Genomic DNA, 21739 nt, shown 5'->3' with positions numbered 1-21739 from the left:
TCTGCTTCGATCCGGCTCCATAATTTTCCAGCAGCACTGCAATTTTAGCAAATAATGGCTAATCCATCGAGTTTTTTCGAATGGTGATTGGTGAAATAAAACCGACGCTGAGTATAAAATATTTCATTTCCTAAACATAGCCTCATTTCTCAACAGCCGTCTTTCTAAAAGTCAAGGCCGGGGGGGGGGGGGGGGGGGGGGGGGCTCGGTCAAACGGAAAACACAGTGAACGCATGAGCAAGGCTTCAGGGAATCCTGCCAGGCAACCCGCAGTTCACCGATGCTCACTGTGCTGCCTACATCCCAGGAGAAATTAATCGATGCCTCAGGGCGCCATATGGACAGACATAAAAATATGGGGGATGAGAAGTCAGGAAAAAATACGCACAGCGTAGCCACTCTGGGGCGTTCACTCTGTTATTGTCTGCGATAAAATGTGTTACGTTTTTATCTAAAAACTTTCGTTCCGAATATTTTACGCTCCGACATATATATTCGAGATGTGTGCAGAAAGGCATGAACGTATTCATGTAAAATTCCTTTTGATGTAGAAAAGTTTTAGCCAAAATTGAAATGTGCCAACATATTTTAGTAAAAGTCTATATAATATGAAATTTCATGAAAATCAGTTCCGCCATATGTTATAATATCAGGCGATTATAAATGATCTTTAAATTTCTGAAAATGCATGTTAAAATCAGAACTGCCTTCAAAAATTAAAGTTTCATGACAAAAAATTTACAAAGTTTGCAAGGCGCAACGAAATAGCAGTAGCAGAAATGGTGACACAAGCTCAGAAAATTGTTTTCTGCGGTTTCACAAAAAGCAAATTAGCAACAGCAGTTCAGAACTAAGTCTGAAGTAAAATCAGCTTCAAGATATTAAATTTATGAGCGGTACGAAGAGCTTATAGCTTGTCTGTCTTTGTAAAGACAAATGTTCATAAACATGTCTCTTATTAAAGAAACAGCAGACAGTCTGACAACCATCAGCCCGCAGTCGACAGATGTCAACGTAAGACAGGAGCCGAGAACTACAAACACAGTCGACGATTTGGAACACTGCAAGGGAGTTGCAAGTGTGAGCTGCAGTCTAACTAACGACCCTCTTCAGGTCTATAACCACGGTTATACCAACACAACGTTGGGCATTACACGCAGTCCACTAAATGACGTATATTTGATGTACACGACGTTTCGGAAGGACAACTCATATTCTTCAGGTGATTTAATTATGCTGACAGACGTTTACTATTTAACTTTAAGATATTTTTATACAAGAACCTGCACGCGGATAAGGACAGACAGAGGTGGAACTATGGGGGTCGGCCCCCTAGGTCCCCGGTCTTGAACACATTCGCATTTTATTTCTTTCGCTCAGGCGCTCAAGACAGACGTGCGCAACCGACGAACGGGAGAAACGCCCCGACTAGGCCTCGTAAATAAACCTTAAGAACTGTAGGTTCTGTGGGACACAGTTTTGGAATATTTTTTTTCGAAATGATAAACCCATTACAACACTTTAGCGTCTAGATTGTAACAGAATAATATCGATATACTGATGCTAACAAATCGAACTGTCAGAAGGAGGCGTGGTGAGGCACCCTGATTGGCACACATGACAAGCAGGGGAATTATTACAGATATCTGTTTTACGATAACTAAATTACTTCATTTCACCGTGTCCCGTCAATGCTAGTTGTTTTATTTTTAAACACGTCCCGACCCCGTAATGAGAAAATCCACACACCTTTCACTGTCAGCCCCACGCGTTCCGATTCAGTCAACATAATGCGGACAACGTTTGAATTATTAACTTCATTACGGAAGATAAATGGTGACGTGTTTTACATTGTTTTCGCCACATTACGTCCATACTGAATGTACTTTTAATTAACGCGTTGTTTGTGAAATCTAAGCCCTGTGAATCCGATTTACAATTCCATAGCGATTTAAAATGAAAGCCAGGGAATGGCGCATGAATCAGACACAGAAGGAAAGAAAGAAGGTAAAAGCACAGCAAGAGAGAAAGTTACAAGAAGAATAAAAATAAAAACTTTTTATCGCAAGTCTCCCGTAATTAACACAAGGAACGAAACAGTGAACCAAATCATCAGGAGCACTGATCTATAGGTGCTACTTACATCTGCATCTCGACAGGTGACTCGTGAGTACGGAGTAAACACCGCGATAAATGTTTCTGAAACGGTCTGTAGACTGATAATTAACAAGCAATTAATTTCCGCAGTGTTCACACAAGGGTTCTAACTCATCCCAACCTCGTAGTGAATCCAACTCCTTTCTCATTCCCGACATGTAGCACTGGGAGGGGACACCATTACGCTCCCCCTTGTGCCGAAATCAACCTCCTGCCTTCAATGAAGCAATAAATCACGGGCCCATTCATACGAAGTCTGTTCGTAACCCAACCACGAACAATGTGAGATCGAGTCAACCTCAGTCAGAATCGAACTCAGAGACACGACAAGGGAAATCCTATAAACCTATCAGCAAACCATGACACAGCAAAGCAGGTGTACTTAGTTCGTGTATCTGCGGGACGACTTAGGGGCCACGAAATGTGTTTTTCACTTTCAAGCATAACCACGCCTTCAGTTATCAAAGTACGTGTCGTATGAGAAAATGATTAGCAAATAGATTGAAAAATATGCAGAACGAAGTGGTAGTTGCCTAATTTAAGGTGCTACCCCGGTATTTGCCCGAATGTACTGGGAAAAAGCAAGAAAACCTTCGGTCAGGACAGTCAGTCTCAGGGCCGAGAATTGAACCCAGGACTTCCCGAATACGGGGTGATAACCATTCGACCACGTCCTCTATCAGTTTGCATGACCACCCGCAAAACACCCGGGAATCCACCAGGTCTTGGACGGGATATGAACAGCATTTCATCGAAGGTCGCCTAAGATATTTCAAAGTCAAAGAAAAGTACTTAAGGGCACAGACGACGTGAAATTTTGTCACGCATTATTTATTAGGCAATTTAGTAACTCTGTATCTAGTACAGGTGTTAGGCTCGAAAGCCTGAGCATGTTAAGAGATTCAGATTTAAGAACGCTTTTCAACTGCGCCGTTTACACAAAGTGTTTGTGATCGACGAAGATTCTGTACCAATAAATTTTTCTCCAAGTGTAAAATGGGCAATGTGTGTGAACAGATGCTATTTGGGTTGCATATCTCCCAGGAGTTTATAGCAACCGTAAATGATGATATTGGTACTTCAGACGGTAAGAGAGTCTGCATTCGAATTTGACACATGTGTCGGCAATGCCAGACGAGAACGGCGCAGAGGGGTTGTTACTGCACATAACTTTTACGAATGGCGACAGCGACGTACGTACGTACTTCGAAAGGGGGAGGAGAATTTGAATTCTATTCTTCTTTCATAAAATATCTAACTAGATCTGCCTTCAGCAAGAGCTGATTCTCACGATTACTTGTGTGTTCGCGTAGAGTTTGTAAGAGAGATTCGAAATTATTTAACGATGCCGTATCAACTGAGATTCTGTGCGTTTAATGAAAAGAGAATAGTCGTGAATTTACAAGAAAATGGATAATGAAAATTACTGTCTACTTTTGAATACCGTTCTCCCGTATGTGTGTTCATCTGTCCTAAACACGAAGCCGAAAGAAACAGAAGTTCCTATAATTTCGCGATACAAATGATAATGTGGATATCTATATTTTATTTTAAGTAGAAATCCTTACATGGGAGATCAGTTAATAGCAAAATAAACTCATTAATATGCGGGACTCGAACACATGAACCCAACATTGGAGCTGCGTAAGACATCGTATGTCACTGATTTCAAAAACAGAACTCCACATACGGCAGTGGTAACTATATGTACCACCCCCTCATGTAAGTTATAAGATCTCGGATTCTCATCCACACGGTGCCATACTACACAGTGTCTGAAAACAATTCATGAATTCCCGGAAAACTGCACAGTTCCGTTCTCAGAATAATAACAAAACATCATTAACAGACTGACGAATCTGTAACGGTGAAGTGTTTTCTTAAAGGTAGTAACAGAATCTTTAATCTTCGGTTTACGTAAACGATTAAATGATATAAAAACATTTGTCATCGTGCCAACGGAAGCTCACCTACACGCGAACATTGCACAACGTCGAAGTTACATCACATCGTCACCTTGGATGAAGCAGTTCTTCTCTTGATATCAAGACTGTAACAACGACTGATTCTCTCTCCCATGCATTCACAGCACGTAATTAAGGTAGCAAGCCAGCCCTTCCTCGCCACTCCCTACATTTGTTTCCGCTGCCGCCATAACGTGACAGCCCACTGGTCCGATAGGCGATAAAGTCGCGTGTCCGGTCCATTTAGTCCAAACGACATTCTCCAAACAAAAGTGACATATCAGAATATATGGTTCGTAATTCTGAACCGGAAATTCTCTTCAATTTAAATATGAATGTGTTGTAATATTCTCGCTGTGAATGGAAGGAAATTAAGTAAAATAAAAAAACTAACGAACAATAGAGAAAGGGGGAAAGAGAAACAAAGAAGAAAGAGCCAAAATTATAAAGAGTAAAAACAAAAGAGTTTCCGTGTGTCGGTAATTTTCGCGGCTATAAATGTCAAAAGTTAAAGAAAAAATACTTTACGAGTAATGTAATGTTCTGCGCACTACATCAGCTTTCATTCAAAGATCCACACTTAATCGGGGAAAAGAATTCTCTTTCGCCACACCCAATGGCTACTCTTCAGGGGTAGAATGACCGAAGCATGAAGCTAGCGTTGAAATCTAGACTGACCGGACATTTGAATTCAGTCTTCCTATTAACCTCAATGTGCGATGCTTAGACACTGAGAAATCTCTACTTCACCTCGTAGAAACGACAGAACCTCAGAAGGATGAGACAAGACGAAGAAGGGTTGACTGACACGAACACCGATGACTTACGGTCTTGTTACCACATCGACCCTGATGATGGAGACAGTACATCTTCAAAATGTTACTTTCGAACCTTAGTCTGATGCGGCTCAGTTTGCCTGAGTGTTTTTACAGAGCATCCTAGTGAGAGAATAATGCTAATTTTTAAACGGAAATACGGTCGGTATTATTGTTAATCTGTTCCTAGCCTCATTGCCACGCAACTGCCTTCAGCCACTTTAATTGGCGTAACAGCATTAAGCGATTCGTAGCACGGACATGAAACAAGGCGTTCTGAAAACGTCGCGGGATGAATGTTAAGTCCGTCAACGTGGCTTTGAATAATGTTTGCTTCGTCAGGGGTGAATTACTTAACAGTACAAATGATTTTATTTTCATGTATCGTGTTACAGGCCAATGCATAAAGTTCGAATAATTTATAACTATTCAACAATTTTTACATGGCTGAATATTTCTCATGACGTTCTCCGACAGATCACCACGAAATTCGGCCCCAAGGACAAAGTGTCACACACTCCGATTCTAACACAGGAAAGAGATAATACACTGTTTCTCTAAGCGTTAAGTATGTGTAAACACAGTCGTTAAGCAAGGTCGATTGGAGTAATGAACCCATCGCCTTTACAAACATCTGCATCCACCACTGCCCCTACGAGCAGGCAACCCAAACAACGTGGGCGTCACTAAGTGAGGAATGTACAATGTGGCCTGTGGGATCCAATTAAAAATGATGTAAATGCTGATACTCTGTGATGGTACAGGGCGGGTCACGAATTGACAACGTAAACAAATTTTACTTTATTGCACGATTTAACAGCGCAAAAAGGAAATTACAGAACAAAAACTTTGGCACGGAGCATTTGAATGTCGGTGTGTGTGTAGCCGATCACACTGGGTCCTTCAGCGCTACAAAATTAGGATCGCAGTTGCAAAGCCCGCTCGAGGTACAGAAGAATGTCCGCGTTGTTCTATGTTGTGTTGCCACGTGTGCACAAAGAGCTTGCTGTTTCCTACTAAATGTTCAAGGATTTAGAATTTCTGTATTAACCCTTAAAAATCCTGTTGTACCTATATGAACCACCTGCTTTAACAATAATTAACTCTGCTTTTTGCCCGCTTAGTGTATGTATGAAATTCACACGATTCTCAGAATAAACAGTAATCATTTCCTTAAACATAATTAACCATGTGATATTTGTAATGGCGAAGTGTAGTGTTTTCTTTGAGGTACGGACTGAGTTCTTATATATTATTTACACGATCTTCGGCTTCAAATGGTTAATAGCGATTTTGAAAAATCCAAAAAGGCCTGATCAATAAAACCTGACTAAGACAGGAAATAATTTTAGTGTCATTATACAACTTTCAAAGCCCTGAAAACCATCAAAACGATAGAATTGTGTTGAGCCTAAATTTGTATTCCCATGTTCTAAACATGTCACGTAAATATTTCTAATGAACCAATGTACAAAGTTATCCCAAACAACTGCTGAGATTATGTAAGATGAACGATACTTGTTAAGTTGATTAGTACTCGGAATGGATACGAGACGGGGCCACACTATAAGATATCATAGTATCCTAGCCTGTATCAGGACAGTCGTCCGTATGATGAGATTCGAACCGGGTACGTCTAGAATTCTCAGACTGGATACCGAAATCGAGTTTCTTGAGTGGAAAGGTATTATCACTACGATGAAGAAAGGTTTGTACAGAATAAAGAACTAGGTCCCTAAGAACACCGTCGTTTCTCACAAATACGAATCTCAATTAAAATTAAAAGTGCGCTGGAACTTCGCTGAATTAGTGCTTCGCCAAGTTGAAAGTAATTTATCTAAGCCCTGGTCTTTAGAGGGCTGTATAATATAAGTTTCTAGCAGAGTGTGTGGGTGTTCATGAGCACAGTACGTGATAAAGCATGAATAGGATGAGGAGTTACGTACCTAAAACCTGGGATGAGAAATTGTTTTCATTCGTTCCCCGGATGCGACTACTTCAAAGTGTTCAGAGTCGAAAAATCTTGCAAAGACAAGTTCTTTATTTGCGAAATTGTGAGGCAGCAAATAATCATTGACATAATTAACAGTTACTCCTATTCCATGAGAACTTATAACCTCACTTCATTCATTACTCTCGGCAGAGAACGCCCTTGACAACAAAACACTCAGAAAGTCGAAACAGGTGAAGTATACTTTTGTACCTCAATAGAACGCCTCTGATAACAGATCAAACTGCATCAGCATGTCATCCAATGGTGGTTAATGAATTACCCACACCGATCTTTCCCATTATAATTGGACATTGCATCCCAGAGTGAGATGCAGTGAACGTATGCCGTGATCATGCGGCAACTTCTCCGGCATTACTGTTCAGCGGGTCAGTGTTCATGCAATCAGCAGGCGACTTCTATTATATTCAATGAGATATAGAGTGGAAATTTGTACCAGTGAAAATTATTAACATGGCTCTACAACGTAATTTGAATGTAGTAACATGAAATATTCACTGTCTTGTCTAGAACCTACGCCGGCAGCAACCAAATTAAAATTATAACCACACGTGCTAAAGAATTATGACACGCTCAATCTTTGCATCGTAGCACGTGGCATTTTTGACGTAAATACGTCTATAAGGAAGGGTCATTCGGCCAAAAAGTGGAACGAAAAAGTGTAACCTGGTTACCTAGGGAACGTCGTGTTTACTCGGCATTGTTGTTACCTATAAAACATTTCATTACATTACCTTACCTTACCTTACCTTACCTTTCATTTCATTACATTACTTTACATTACATTCAGCTACCATAGACCCATCTTAAGCGTAACTAATTCAAGTTAAATAAGTAAAGTCTTAATCAAACTTTACTCAATTATAAAGCATGTATAAAGGAAATATTTAGAATAAAGCCAATATATAAACTTCCTTTCCGTATAGACGTATTTACGTCAAATACTCCGGAACCGTGGTTCCACTGACAACTTTTTTTTTTATTTGAGTTTTAAATGGCACGTTCTGAATATTCAAGCTGGCTATGAGGCAATTACAAATCATTTGATCATAACACTAAATAGAATATATCGCGCATATATGAAAATGTATATCCCTGCCAAAATGTACTGCAAATTTATTTTTGTTTCACTTCTGACTAAGTTTCAATTTGATTCCTTGACGCGTGAGAGCCATTAATAACCGCTACAGTTGAGTAATCAATTGTCATTTGACATTTATTTGAAACTACAGAATCTGTACATAAAATTAAAAAAAAAAACTGGGCTTGATCACTTTTGCATTATATTCATCAGTAACAGAGATGAGATTATCGATCCCAGACTCCGCCAAACCAATCCTATTCATATCCTGTCACCCTAATCAACTCTCCACAGCACTGTTGGGCACGGTCCACCCACCAAGCTCTGTCCCAACTACTCCCAAGAGAATGTTCAATGTTATATGCGACAGAGGTTTGATAAACAGAATCAACCAACTCTTTGGGGGTGGAGTGAAGCAAAGTTATCATACTTGCAGGACCTGAGAAAAGGAGCCAAAAGTTTCTCATTCAGTAACGAAAGAACCCGATGGATTCCCAGTAAGGTCAAACTTCAACATGTTCGAATGGGGAAAAACGGAAAGATTTTAAAGGAAATCGAGACCAGATTTTACTAAATGGGTGTAACAGACAAGCAGAGCAATCAGAATGTGCTTTGTGTTTCGTTCTACCAGGAGCAACTGATAAAAGTCTGTAGAGTAGAATGTCGGTGCCCGGTCTGTGTTGATTCTTTTTTTTTTATACGTCACTTTTCACTGATTTTTTTTCCCAGTGTGCCCATGACCAGGTTCAATTCCCTGCTTTTATGTCATTGCACAGACGATCGCATTATCTCCTCCCGGTGTCAAGAAATACGATAATACGATCGTCTGTGCAATGACATAAAATCAGGAAACTCATAGCCCTGTTGACTGAGGCAGCGAGGACCTCTGAAACGTTGGTAAAATTATACCAGACTACATGGTGTTGAAACCAAGACGGCAGCCATCTTTGACAATTATTTTTTTATTTAAAGGTGATTTCATAGGCTCAGACTATAACAGACCACATCATTGAATAATAATATTAACGAATAATGAATTGGAAAATATACGCAAGTTTCTGTTGTCTAACTTCGCGTACTATCACAAATATGTCTAAAGAAACAGAGGGAAACGGTCTTCAGGCCAAGCTCTCAAGTGAAATAACGTGTGGTAATCAGTTGGTAGCAACGTTCGGTTTGATGCAATGAATCAACTTTAAAAAAAAGGGGGGGGGGGGAACATACAGAAATAATAACCTCGAACTGCATAGATGCGTAACTGGAGTCGAGAGATGCGATAACGTAAGCTATGTGACATCAGAACGTCACGTTTGATCCAGTTGGCTACTTGAAGTTACAGTTCCGTTATCACGTCTTGTAAAGGAGACAGGGAAGTCTCAGTCTGATGCTGAGTCAGTGATGACTCCATATTGTATGAACCAAGATAAAATTCAATGAATGAGTAATCAAGGGTGACCAAACGACCACGAATACAGAGGCCAAAATCAGGATAAAATTTGTGCCGTGTAAGTAACCAGGTACAAAAACACAATAGGGCCCTAAAATTTTCCAAACTAGCAACCATTGTTAAATAATACTTAGGGGTAGGATTTGAGGTTTACACGGTGGTGAGTCTGAAGATTTCCGTCTTCTGGGTTGTTGCCCCGTGTAGTCTGGTGGAAGTTTACTGACGTTTCAGAGGTCATACTGCCTCCATCATCAGGGCGACGAGAAGTAAAATAACAACGCGTTGCAAAAGAGAAATATGTAGGGATTATTTACATCTGGGTTTCACTGCAATGACTAAAGGAGTATCAAGAGTTACTCAAGCAAAATTGTGTTACAGACAGAATGACTTACAATGTCATCATACGGATCGACGCATTTGAAGCAAAGTGCGAGAATTACGGTCTTCCTAACCGTTACATAATTTTCTAAATCTCTTATCACCGCCATAATTCCAATCATCGTGTTATCGATATCATTATATTTCTTCCTTTTACTCAGAAAATGAGGGAAGGCAAATGCTTTAGCACAAGATGTTCCATTCTGACTAGATTGAGCAACAATATTTCGATTCCTGGGGCTCGGAGTTTTACTTCGCCCAAAGCACTAATTGTGCAAAATTACTCTTTCAGGTTTCGCCCATCGTCTAAAATTAAAAAAAAATCAACTACTTCCTCTACGTCAGGGTTGTTCCTCCGAAACGTCGGGCTCAACCTACAAGTTTACACGGCGTCACGGCCCAGAAGGCCAACTTCGTCATCGTCCTCAGAATCTCAAATTTCACAGTACAACAGTTTGTTGAAACCACTTCCACAACATTCTATTCAAGCTGTATCAAAGTAGTTCATTATTCAGTAGGCAAAAATCAGGATCAAAGTTTCGTACTTACCACGATCATCTCGGACGGTTCAAGAACAAAACATTCGTTGGGTCGACGGGCACTGCCACCTGTCCGCTTCCCGAAGCTGAAACAAAAGAAACACGCAACACGTTTACTGCCTGTAGAACAGGGAACTGACCACACCAGACCAGAACCTCTCGTTTGTTGCTTACACAACAAATAGGAGTCACTGACGCTAATGCAATTAAGGTTAAATACTGAAATAAACTTCTGGCATCAGAATAAGCCACGGTTTAATTTAAAGATACCTGAAAACAACAAACCTTTTTCCCCCACGTTCTGCCGCCAGTAATGGAACTTCATTCTTGATATCCTGGTAGAGTCTATAATTTTATATTCAATATTCTTCTTGACGCTCAGACACAGCTCAACCAAGCAAAAGCCGAGTTGCGTGTATCGCAAGATCATGACCCCAAACCTATTCGTAAGGGCTGTAACAATTACGAGAACTTTATGTACAAAATTTCCTTCTTCAGAAGCTAATCAATAGTACGCTCTGTCATGGGACCATAAGGTTCATTACCGTGTTCAGAACAGCCCGCCACCGATCCATATCCTAAGCCAGATTAATCCAGTCCACACCCTCACAACTAATTTCTTTAAATGCCATCAACACATCCATATCTTGTTCTTACAAGCGGTGTTCTTTCTTCACACTTTAAGGCAAAATTTTTATATGCAACAGTATAGTAACTGGCTAAAGACTGGACGACCGGAGTTCGATCCCCAACGGGGGAAGAGGATTTTTCCTCTAGCGTCTGCGATCAGACCGGCTCTGGGGCCCACCCAGTCTTCTTTCCAATGGGTACCGTGGGTCCTTTCCCGGGGGGTAAAGCCGGCCGGGGCGTCATGTTGACCACTCACCCCCATCTAGTGCCGAGGTTAAGAATAAGCAGGAGCCATATCTCCTCCCCCACAAGCGCCTAAATGGCGTTTAGTGGGACAGATTTACATTTTCTTTGCTTTTTTAACTCGACTGTGCCGTTCTTTCTAAAGGAGAACTTTTTGTGACAACGGTCCTGAACCTCTCATAGGCTTGTCCACTTGGAACGCGCAGGATTAGATGTTTGTATAATATTAAAAGGCATATAAAACAAACAAAATATGAGAATGTGTGAAGGATATGTGTAGCTCACGGTTAAAGTCGTCACAGGCTTTTGGGAGCATGCAATGAACGTTCCACTAGGGACAAGCACTTTAATAAACAGCTTAACGAATGGTAGGTTTCCAAGAAGGATTCTGCTAAAAGTTAGTAAATCCACGTATTTCAGATGCACTTATGAAGATTAATCACTTGCTTCCTCTACCCTAGACTGCCAACAAGCTCTGTGCTACGCTCCCATGCCTCGGAAACCACAGCAAACATCTGAAGCGCGAATGGATGAACTAAGTGATCGATCGCTGGATAGATGAGTGCAGGGGGGGGGGGTGCATTAATTGATCGACTGACAAGTGGATGGATGCGTCCTGTGAATGGTTCGAGTGACGGAAGACGAAATGAAATTCATTGACGAATGCATAAATTGAATCACGGGTGGACGGACTGTGAGTGGTGGAAAATGCAGACGCAAAAGCTCAACTTGCAGTGAGGTTGATCCGTAACGCCTGAAGAAGCGGGCAAATTCTCCGTCAGGCACGTGTGACCGATTGCCTAAACGAAGAGTTGCAGGCGATCTAACCAACAACGTTCTTTAAGAGTTGTGCAGGTTTCGAGATACTATGTACAACCACAGTTATAAAACTACCTTTATTCAGAGTCCAGCCAAGTACGAGCTAGAGGTGAAGCCCCAAACTTATGCTTTATCGAGGCTATCACACACCCCCATGGGACTGTATTAGATGAGAATGGACCAATGGCAGAATGGTTATTAGCAGGGGAGGATCCAACCCCAAACAGGAGAGTGGAAAAATGTAATCTGGATTTTAATAGGATTTATTTGTTCTTCTTTTCCTTTTATCGGTCGTTCGCTAGAACACAGTTATATTTTATTTTCCCGCATACAAGAACGAAAGTCGTAAAGTGATAAATTAATGGGTGGAGAGCAATGTCTTAACTTAATGTGGCTAATGCTCCTTTATTACGAATATGTTTCACATTTATAATCCAGATAAATTAATGTCCTTATTTCTGAAGACAAATTACACTACACTGTATCTAGAAACAGGTGCTTTTTACGGTGCTCTGAATTTGTAAGTCAGAGAACTGAAGAGCACTCCAATGTCTCCACTTTCACGGATATGACGTCTGAGTTGACTTCTTAATTTCTGCACTGTTATTCTGTTCAACCTCTTTGGACCAGAACATGTACAATAGCATGACGTCATTCGCAGAATCCAACCTTTGAATGCACTTGGCATACGAAGGTGGGAGAGAAGACAAGCTTCAGCATATGATGTAGCCAACACGTACAGCTCGTGAGTGGGCGCTATGTAGTCGTATAATCATGACAGTTACAGAATTCACTTCGTAGTTTGAGAGAGGGGATGCACGTATAAGTCAACAATGTAAAACGAGCTGTGTAGAGCGCGGTTCTCCTTGAGAATCTGACAGTCACTCAGCTAATCAAGAAACCTTCATGGAACCGCTTTCGCAAACGCCCACAACAGGGCCCCTGTATTTGGCGAAACTGTAAAAGTTACCAATTATGGCACTTTATCCAGGATCCTGCCAATTCCTCTGCTTAGGTCAACGATGTAGAACAAACACTACGTTGTACCTGTTACTTAAAACGTAAGCGATCTGGAACACAAGCGTACGAGCAAGTGCATCGTCATTTTACAAAGGCGCATAAAATTATAAGCAAGCATTTGTTTGTTTTGGAAACGGCGTGGACCGTGTATCACAGGCGCAGAGGGTGTCTAAGGAGCAGAAAGCTTCTGTTTCCATGACAGCCGGGCGCTTCTTCACGAAATGAGTGAACTAACTATCATGCTTCGACAAATGCGCGAAACCAAACAGTTACTGATATGTTTATAATCGGCAGTGTACCAGATTTAAAAAGATTCCTCCTCGCCCCAGGTTCAAATCTTGACTCGGAGACCGGCTATCCTGACTAAGATTCTTCGTGATTTTCCTCGGTCCCTCCAAGCAAATCCCGAGAGAATGATCTTTCTTCTATTTTTAGCATAAGAGACGAGAACAAACGTACCGGTAGCTAAATGATCTCCACAAGGTTACGTAATCACTGTCTCCTGTTTAGAGGAGAATGTATTTTTTATACACCCGGTCGGACCGGTTGCGAGCTCTCTAATTAGTACAGGTATCCGTGCACAGTTTTACTCCAGTGTCATCCCTGACATGACGGCTTTGTGCTGTCTCAAGAGTCCATGGGGCCGTGGGGGGACTGTGTTACATCAGTAGCCAATACGATATTGTTAGCAGATGGCAGCGCCAGTTCTTGAAATGTTTAATAAACTTCTCTGCTTCTATTTAGAACAATTAGATCGTTAGGTTTTGGCAGGCAGAAAAATTTGGCGTACCGGTAACTAGAAACTGAAACAAATAAGGTAGAGAGATACAAAAGGAATGGGAAGATAGGCAGTAAGAGATTATATTAATGTTGCACTAATGATAACGAAATATTTACTATAAGGTTATAAAATCCTAAACGGGATCCTCTGCCGGGAAGAGTTGTGTGTGAACTGTATCACTGAATAAATAAACAATTCCCGGAACTGTTTCACTTGTGGGCAAAGCGCAACTGCGCAAAAGAAATCTTGAAGGGTTGTCCCCGCACCCAACCCTAGAATAAATTACTTATTTCCCGCGGAAAACAAAGGAAACAGGTTTCAGGAGCTAAGAGTCTGTCAGATACAACGAACTCTCAAAACAGCGTAATCTGAAACTCACAATGGCATTTTCATCAGATTACTGGTTCCATGCCCCCCCCCCCCTCTCTCTACACTATTTCGTTGTTTGTAAATCAAATAAAAATAATGAAAACGAATTGCGAGAAAAGCTACATGAAACGCGCATTAAAACTTTCAGCCAACAACCTATTCCAGATTAAAGAAAAAAGTTGAACTTGGTTTAAATATAAAACTGTTATCTCCATCCCAGCATATAACCCAAATTGGCAAGACTGGAAACGTGCACTCTTCAGAGAACACAGACATTCAAAAAGTGTTCTTCACGCCACATCACGTCGGTCACTTTTGCACTGACGTCAATGCGAAATAATTGTTGCTATAGGCTTAAATTCAATTTTGGACTTCAGTTACTTTCAAATTATTTGTTACATGCGCATTCAAAACTAAATAACCCCACACCTCATTATGATAATGAAAATTCCCTACTCTGACCGTTAAAAACCCTCAACCCAGTCGCCAAGGCATCAACCCTTCGTGAAAATGCTTTATATTCAGTTCATTGCTCTACTGTTAAATCCACTTCACGTTATACCACGATACTAATGCCATCTGTTAACTAGAATCCAATTATAAAACCAGTCCCGGAACCCCTTATGAAAGACATTAAGTTTAATATTTGGATTATATTCCTGAGAAAGCGAACTATGTATCCTATTTCCCGGGTTCGTAAATGTGATTTCAGTACTGAAATGCCTGTTACTGGCTTGACATTTCCATTCTGACAATTTAATTAGAAAACATTTAAAACCTCTGCAAACAATGGCAGTCCTGAAACTGCAAAAAGTATTGGCTGAATGAAGTGAAAAAGAATTAAAATAACAATGGACAGACAGTGTCTGTCTGTCTGCCCACGTTTTCATCTCGGAAATTACTGTTATATTATTCCGTATTCGTACTGCAAGTTTTGTCTGGGAAATTTCGCAATTCCTACTCTTCAGCAAACATTCACAGGGCAAACAAAAAAGGAGGGGATTTTTGATTGGCGAGGAATATAGCACGCGCGGGAGAGATTATAAGCGAATACAAAATTAAGTTATTCCTGTGAGTACACACTGCGCCTTGATGGCCTGTAGGGGGAGTGAAGTGAAACTCCATGCACATTTTCCCTGTGAAATAAGCTTACGCGTGTGTATAACAGACATAAAAAGGATATTCAAACTCGTTCATAACATTCAGAGGTGGATCGTTCATGTTAACCATGTTAGCCCGGCTAACACTTTAAAAAAAAAAACGAAAAAACGAAAAAGCCCTCTGCCTTTCTTTCGTGGTTCAGTGGGGGAACACAGCACAACCGCTCACATAAAACGCATCGTTAGCCAGCTCTAGCCAACGTTGTTAGCCAGCTAGTTGAGGCTTACACTCGCCGGAGCACCGGGTTGCATGCAGCTGGCTAACGATGGATTTTATCTCATAAGTTCTGCTGTGTTCCACTCTATGGAGTACCAAACCACGAAAGCAATACATTCCATTTGTAGTTTCCCAAAGTCTCTGACATTTAAGCCTAAACCTTCTTCAAGTCTGTGCCAGTGTATAAATCGTAATTTCTCAAACTTGATTTTACTGTACACTTCCTCACATATTACACGAGACGGTATTACACTACAGAAGGCAAACTGCATGTAAATATCGACTTATAACATATGTTTGACTAATCGATAGAGAATCTAACCACAATAAACCACACTTTTCCTACAGCATGGTCCCCATCTGGTATTGATTTCCATTCAGTACAATGACTCGTATCTCGCAGCCACGCCCCACGAAACACTGTACGACCTGCCTAGTGCCCCATAAACTCATCCCAAAACTCTTAAATCAACACGAAGGCTTACATAGAAGCGATCCCAGAACACTGGATAACCAACTATCTTACCGAGACACTCCACAGATCAACACTCAAGAGGAATTGGGTTCAAGGCCTGGACAACAAAGAATATTACATTACCCCATCTGCGTCCATGTTCAGTTACGTCACACGGTTCTGTTATCTATGCCTAGATCGTCCTATACCGCGTTTGCTCCATACTTCCTAGCTATGTTATCGGTTCCTTATATTTCCCTCAAGTAGAGATCTAACAAACGCCTTGCATACGCAAAACTGTTTAATATTTTCTTCATTTTTTTTGTAATCTAGATCTGTAACCAAGCAAAAGAACTCTTAACATTTCATTTCCCAGGCTTGTATTCGTGACTGTATATCACGCATCGCGAAAGCTTTCAGAGAACCAATCATATGAAAAGTATTTCCCAAATATATTTCAATCACTAATCGTATTAAAATACGAGGTTCAATGGCCATAGTCTGAAATATCTGGTCGCGGGGTTGGGTTTTTCTTAGCTCCTGCGTACACTATAAGAAACACATTCTATTCATTCCGTAGCGATTATTCGGTATAAATATAACCTTTATGAGCATCACTGCTGAACTAATTTCACGAATTTTACGAACGCCATAAAACATCAGTTAAATCTGTTCTCGTAAAACATTCTTCTCCGTGCTCTTTGATAGCTAGACCAGAAACAGTCTGTCTCCTGTAGATTATAAAGGAATTACATGACTAGGAGTCTGTAATGCGTTACCTCTGATCTTATAAGGGTAAAACGAGGACACTCGCCCGGAGCGATTAGTACGAAATGAGTGTGTTTGATAACAAAGTGGTAAGAGTAGTATTTGCATATACAAATAGCAAGTATATGCGTATGTATAAAATTACAAAAGAGAAATTTACTGATCTATACTCCACCGAATATTAAGGTTATCATGTCAAGGAACAAACTAGACACAAAATACCCAGTGTTATGGGTAAAACCTGAAAGGAAGAGACCACTTGTGGAAAAACAGGAGTATATTTGATAATATTAAAATGGAACATAAAAATAACGTATTCCAGAGCGTAGGCCAGGTTCGTCTCGGTCTGGTTCAATGGTGGATTCTTCGATAACGGACCTTCGGTTCCGGAAAAATGCGGAAAATCCCGTGATCTACTCAACAGCTATCAGTTTCCCAAGGACGATTCTGTTTCACGAAGTTAGTTCGACATACTGTATGAAAAAGTAGAACTTCCTTCGAGGTTTGGAGAACAGAATGCGTTGAAAAAGTAGAAATAATAACGAAATGTGCAGCCTACAACAAACTGCCTCATGTTACGACCACTTCGTAACTACGGCCAACCTAAAAATCACTCATACGATGGTGTCCAGGAACAATTTTTTTCTCAATCGCTAGTAGAAACAGTCTTGAACTGCCTTCATATGCAACTCAGCAATACACCGAATAACGTAACTGAATTACCATTTTACCAACAATTTTCCACCACGCCGGAAGCAAATGTTTGCTTTCAAGACCGCGTTCCTTGTCTGGTCTATAGAACGACCCACATATTATTAAAAGCAAGAAGATAGAAGGAAAAGAGAAGGGGAGGGGAAGATTTGTTATAACAGAAAGGTAGATGCAATTTATTTTCCAACTATCTTCATACCACAGCACATCTGAAGCTCGCGCGATAATCCGATAATTTTCACACCTCCCTTTACACTTTTTCCTCCTAGGTCATTTACAAATATGGGTACAGAGATGTGGGGGAATCTGGGGCTAAGTGACAATGCGGACAATTTCCTGCTCGTAATCATCTCAAATCCAACAAATGGAGTTCACACAGTCCCAGACGCATTTCCCCAGAGAATTACAGAAATCGAAACAGAAATGGTATAATAATTAGGTTTCGATAGGTAAACTCGATTTATACTGTTGCATATTCAGTGCGTCCACAGATAAAGTTGAACGCAAACATCGCATCCGAAACCAGACACAACCCAGAAACTGTGCCAAGTTGATTTTATTACTTTTGATACAGTGAATATTGACTAGTATCAGGAACAGTGAGTCGTGCAGTTCCATCCGGGCGCCAGAATTGACAGTTACGTTCAACTTTATCACGTGGAGCGAGAAGTTTCTTGCAGTTACTGAATGTCGCAGCAGACTGTACATACATTTTACTGCTGGGTTAGGTTAGGGCTAAAATGCAATGAATCAGTGAAAACAAAAGCCCGTTTAGAAGCGCCTAAATCCTACACCACAGGGGGGCCCGGGCGTAGATCTGCCCCCTCGACATTGTTCCAAACAATCGCACGTGATAATCAAGAGTATGGTTATGAGTCACTAGGGGCAACTGTACATTAACATACAAACAAACAAACACACACAACGGCATCTGGGTGTGCAGTGATATTAAAGGGAATAGTAAAGGAATAAAAATGGAGGTCAGTGCTAAGCTGGACACGTGTCTGCCTTCGGTACTGAAACTGTTACATCAGTGTCAGATGTGGCCCACGATCGTGGACAGATGGATACGGGACAACGCAGCGCATGGGGCGAGATGCTCCAATAAGATAGTAGCGTTCGGGAGAAAGGAACAAAAAGCTACAGTAAGGAGTAAAGCAGAGAAGTTAACGAAGATAAGCTTAAGCAGAAAGAAACTAAAAACTATACACAAAGGAATAAATAAAAGAAGAATAGAAGACGTGAAAAGAGAAAAGAAAGAAACAAAGAGAAAGGAACAGAAGGAAACAGTGATTCAGATAAGGATAACAAGAAATAAAATAGGGAAAGATAAAAGATGAATAGATGCAGATGAAGAGGACAGATGCGTCTAACTGAATCACAGGTTCTGTGACTTTCGACACGCGAAATGGCAAGAATGACAACGACGGGTCTCCCGTGGGCAAGTATTATTTTAAAGAAAGTTCACAATAATTAGCTGAGAGGTGCTGCATTATATCTTACAGAACTGTTAACTACTGAAGCCTCTTTGAAATGCATACTTATGACACAGGCAAGTTACACACCAGCTTCGTATCCTTTTGAGATAAATTATTTGTGAAACATCGTGTACGGATATAAATGAGTGAGACTGGAACTAAAGCCCGTCCTGGGAGGAGAGGAAATGGAATCTGCGAGATAAACTCTCGATGAAAAAGTGCAAACCTTAGCGCGACCTTATTTTAAGAGAGAGGCCCATAAACCAAAGGGAACCTTCCCTGTCAGGAAAGAAAAAAGTTGAATCTTGAATCTGCAGGTGAATTATGGTTGTTTGGGTTGAAGGAGACAGAATCTGCACCTGTATTAAACTTGGTTTTAAAAATATACAATGCCTCAACACCGTGAGGTTCATTCTTAGCGCCCAGTACGGCACACTAAAACTTAATAATAATAATAATAACAACAAGAATAAGAAAGGCACGAAACGTCGCAAAAGAGTGGTTAGTACTGACACTACTTATTCGGAGAGGTCCAGATTTCAAATCATGGCCCGGAGACCGGCCATCGTAATGTGTTCCGTGGTTTTCCGAAGATCTTCCAGGCAACTGCAAACGCTCTCTTCCACATTTTTCTCAGTTCACTGACCACTAATCATCATTTAGTCTGAGTTACTGACGGTATCGTTAAATAAACAAAACACGAGAGTTCTGGCATGACGTATTTCTTCAAGGTTTTGGCGTCGTGTAGACTCACTGACAGATTATAATGTTTCGGATAAACACACTGTCTCCATCTTCAGGAATGAAAATTGAGACGGCACCAAAACCCAGAAGAAAACGTCACCATCCTCAGCGTCGTGAAGAAGCCTCAAATGTCACACAGATAATCAGTTGATCCGAGGTTAATTTTTTTTTTAAAAAAAAGAACAGTAGTTAAAGTAGCAGCGAGCTGTGAGTTGTCTTACCAAACCGAAAACCTCCTTCTGGGGAAGGCCGGTGGGGGTGGAGGGTGCTGCCCCCTAACTGACTGCACATCGGCCGACTCTGAGCGGAGGGCCACGACGCGGGGCACAGAGCGACTGTTGCCCTTTTCACTGGCCAGACCGGCCCCTGCCCCAGCAGCGACGCCCATCAGCCCCGCTGCAGCCCCAAGAGCAGACGCCGACGGGACGCTTCCGGACACCATGACGGAGTTCTTCAACTTCTGCTGGTGCTGTCGGAAGTGGTCAATACTCGCAGACATTGTGTTGCTTCTGCGATCTCTGGAGTGGAAGGAGTTCCACCGTCTGATCGGCTCCACTGGTCCCGGCCTCCTGCCGCATATACCACCCGCCTTACATGTGGTTGTTGCGGGCGCAGTGCCACTGCTGAAACCGCCCATCTCAGATTTGTACTGCCGATGCTGCATAAGCAGCTGGGTCGAGTGTTTATGCATTTTCAATTTTAATTTTATCTTCGATTTATACACACACGTAACAGCGTCTTATATATCCGTCATGTGACATGCATTCAAAGCAAAGATTCTTCAAAAGTCCCTCATTAAACTTCACTATATACTGCTGTGCATATAACACACGTAGATTTTTTTTCCAAAGTCGCGTATTCGATTTGTCGAAGGTTTCTTCATGAAGACACTAGATTCAGAACACTGTTTAACACCACACACGACGAACACAACACATCAGATAAAACTCTTCTTCTAAATGCAGATTAAATAGTGTTTAACCCTTTCCATCCAGACAATCTTCAAACATTTTCAAAGTATTTACCATAAACGTCTCAGGAATTATGGGTCAAACGTCATTAACTAATACTTTCTTGAGCTGAAGGCTGTGATCTTACGAGCTTCTCTTTAAAAGAAAACTTTTCAAATAATAATTACTGACAATCTCTAAAGGGACGCTGTGTTAATTTGACAGCGGGCGGACTGAGATATCCAACACACGCTTTCTTAGGGGATCAGAGCCGTTAATGTTCAGCCAATTGTTCAATCTAAATTCAGACCTGATGTGAACAGATGCAATAACGCAATGCAACAAGACAGTTACAAAATCTTAACTCTAAATTTCAGAGCTCCCTTTTATTCTACTGATGTTTATGATTACCGGCTTTAATTAAAGGTAGTGTCACCGATAATTTTACAACATAAGAAACTTACACAGTGAATCACTGTTGACAAATTTACATTTTTAAATTAGGAAGCGTTATATTACCAAAGTCATACACAGTTATATGTAACTGAAATTTGTCTCTGCGTCTAGCTGGAGGAAGTTTGTCCAAAGTTCGGTGTAAGAGAGTTGTCATTTTTCCACTGTATTCATGATAAAGGCCACCTGTTTCGACTTCCATTGCTGATACCTTATTACTTGAACTCCAAAATTATCTCAGACGTAAATAAACTCGTCATGGCTTATCCCGACTCATTTCTGTAATAACAACATATCTATATTAAATCAGCTGCACATTCCAGAAGTAAATGAGCATATATTTAAAAGGCTATGACGTCATGGAGTGTCATAAAGCAAGGAATATTGAAGGGAAGTTATGAAGTAGATAAAATTACACCCTCATTTCATACTTGGCAAATGAAATCTTGTAGCTAGCGAACCTGGTGCATTAACAAGCAACACAGCAAGCCATGAAAAAATTATAAACACAGCTGTGTATACTGTAGAATATAAAACACAGGTTGAGAAC

General features: G+C 40.9%; 1 protein-coding gene across 10 annotated transcripts in view; it reads right to left on the bottom strand.

The window, feature by feature from the left end:
• Positions 1–21739, bottom strand: part of PDZ-GEF (PDZ domain-containing guanine nucleotide exchange factor) — a 192744-nt gene that overhangs the window by 33644 nt on the left and 137361 nt on the right. For 6 of the 10 annotated variants that reach the window (XM_022087208.2, XM_022087209.2, XM_022087210.2 and 3 more), the window contains 2 exons: positions 20008–21468; positions 10403–10478 (listed from right to left, as the gene is read on the bottom strand). In XM_022087208.2, coding sequence (XP_021942900.1) covers positions 10403–10478; positions 20008–20477 — 546 coding nt within the window. In that variant the 5' untranslated portion in view covers positions 20478–21468. Of the gene's footprint in view, positions 1–10402; positions 10479–20007; positions 21469–21739 lie in introns of those variants that run through there. The other 4 variants (XM_022087213.2, XM_087347616.1, XM_022087214.2 and 1 more) reach the window with 1 other exon arrangement.

The sequence above is a fragment of the Zootermopsis nevadensis genome, unplaced genomic scaffold, assembly GCF_977971745.1.
Source record: "Zootermopsis nevadensis isolate Lab colony 2312 unplaced genomic scaffold, Znev_1.0 Znev_ptg000012l, whole genome shotgun sequence".
NCBI lineage: Eukaryota > Metazoa > Arthropoda > Insecta > Blattodea > Termopsidae > Zootermopsis > Zootermopsis nevadensis.
Note: the sequence above shows the minus strand (reverse complement) of the source record. Positions and strands in the feature narration are given on the sequence as shown.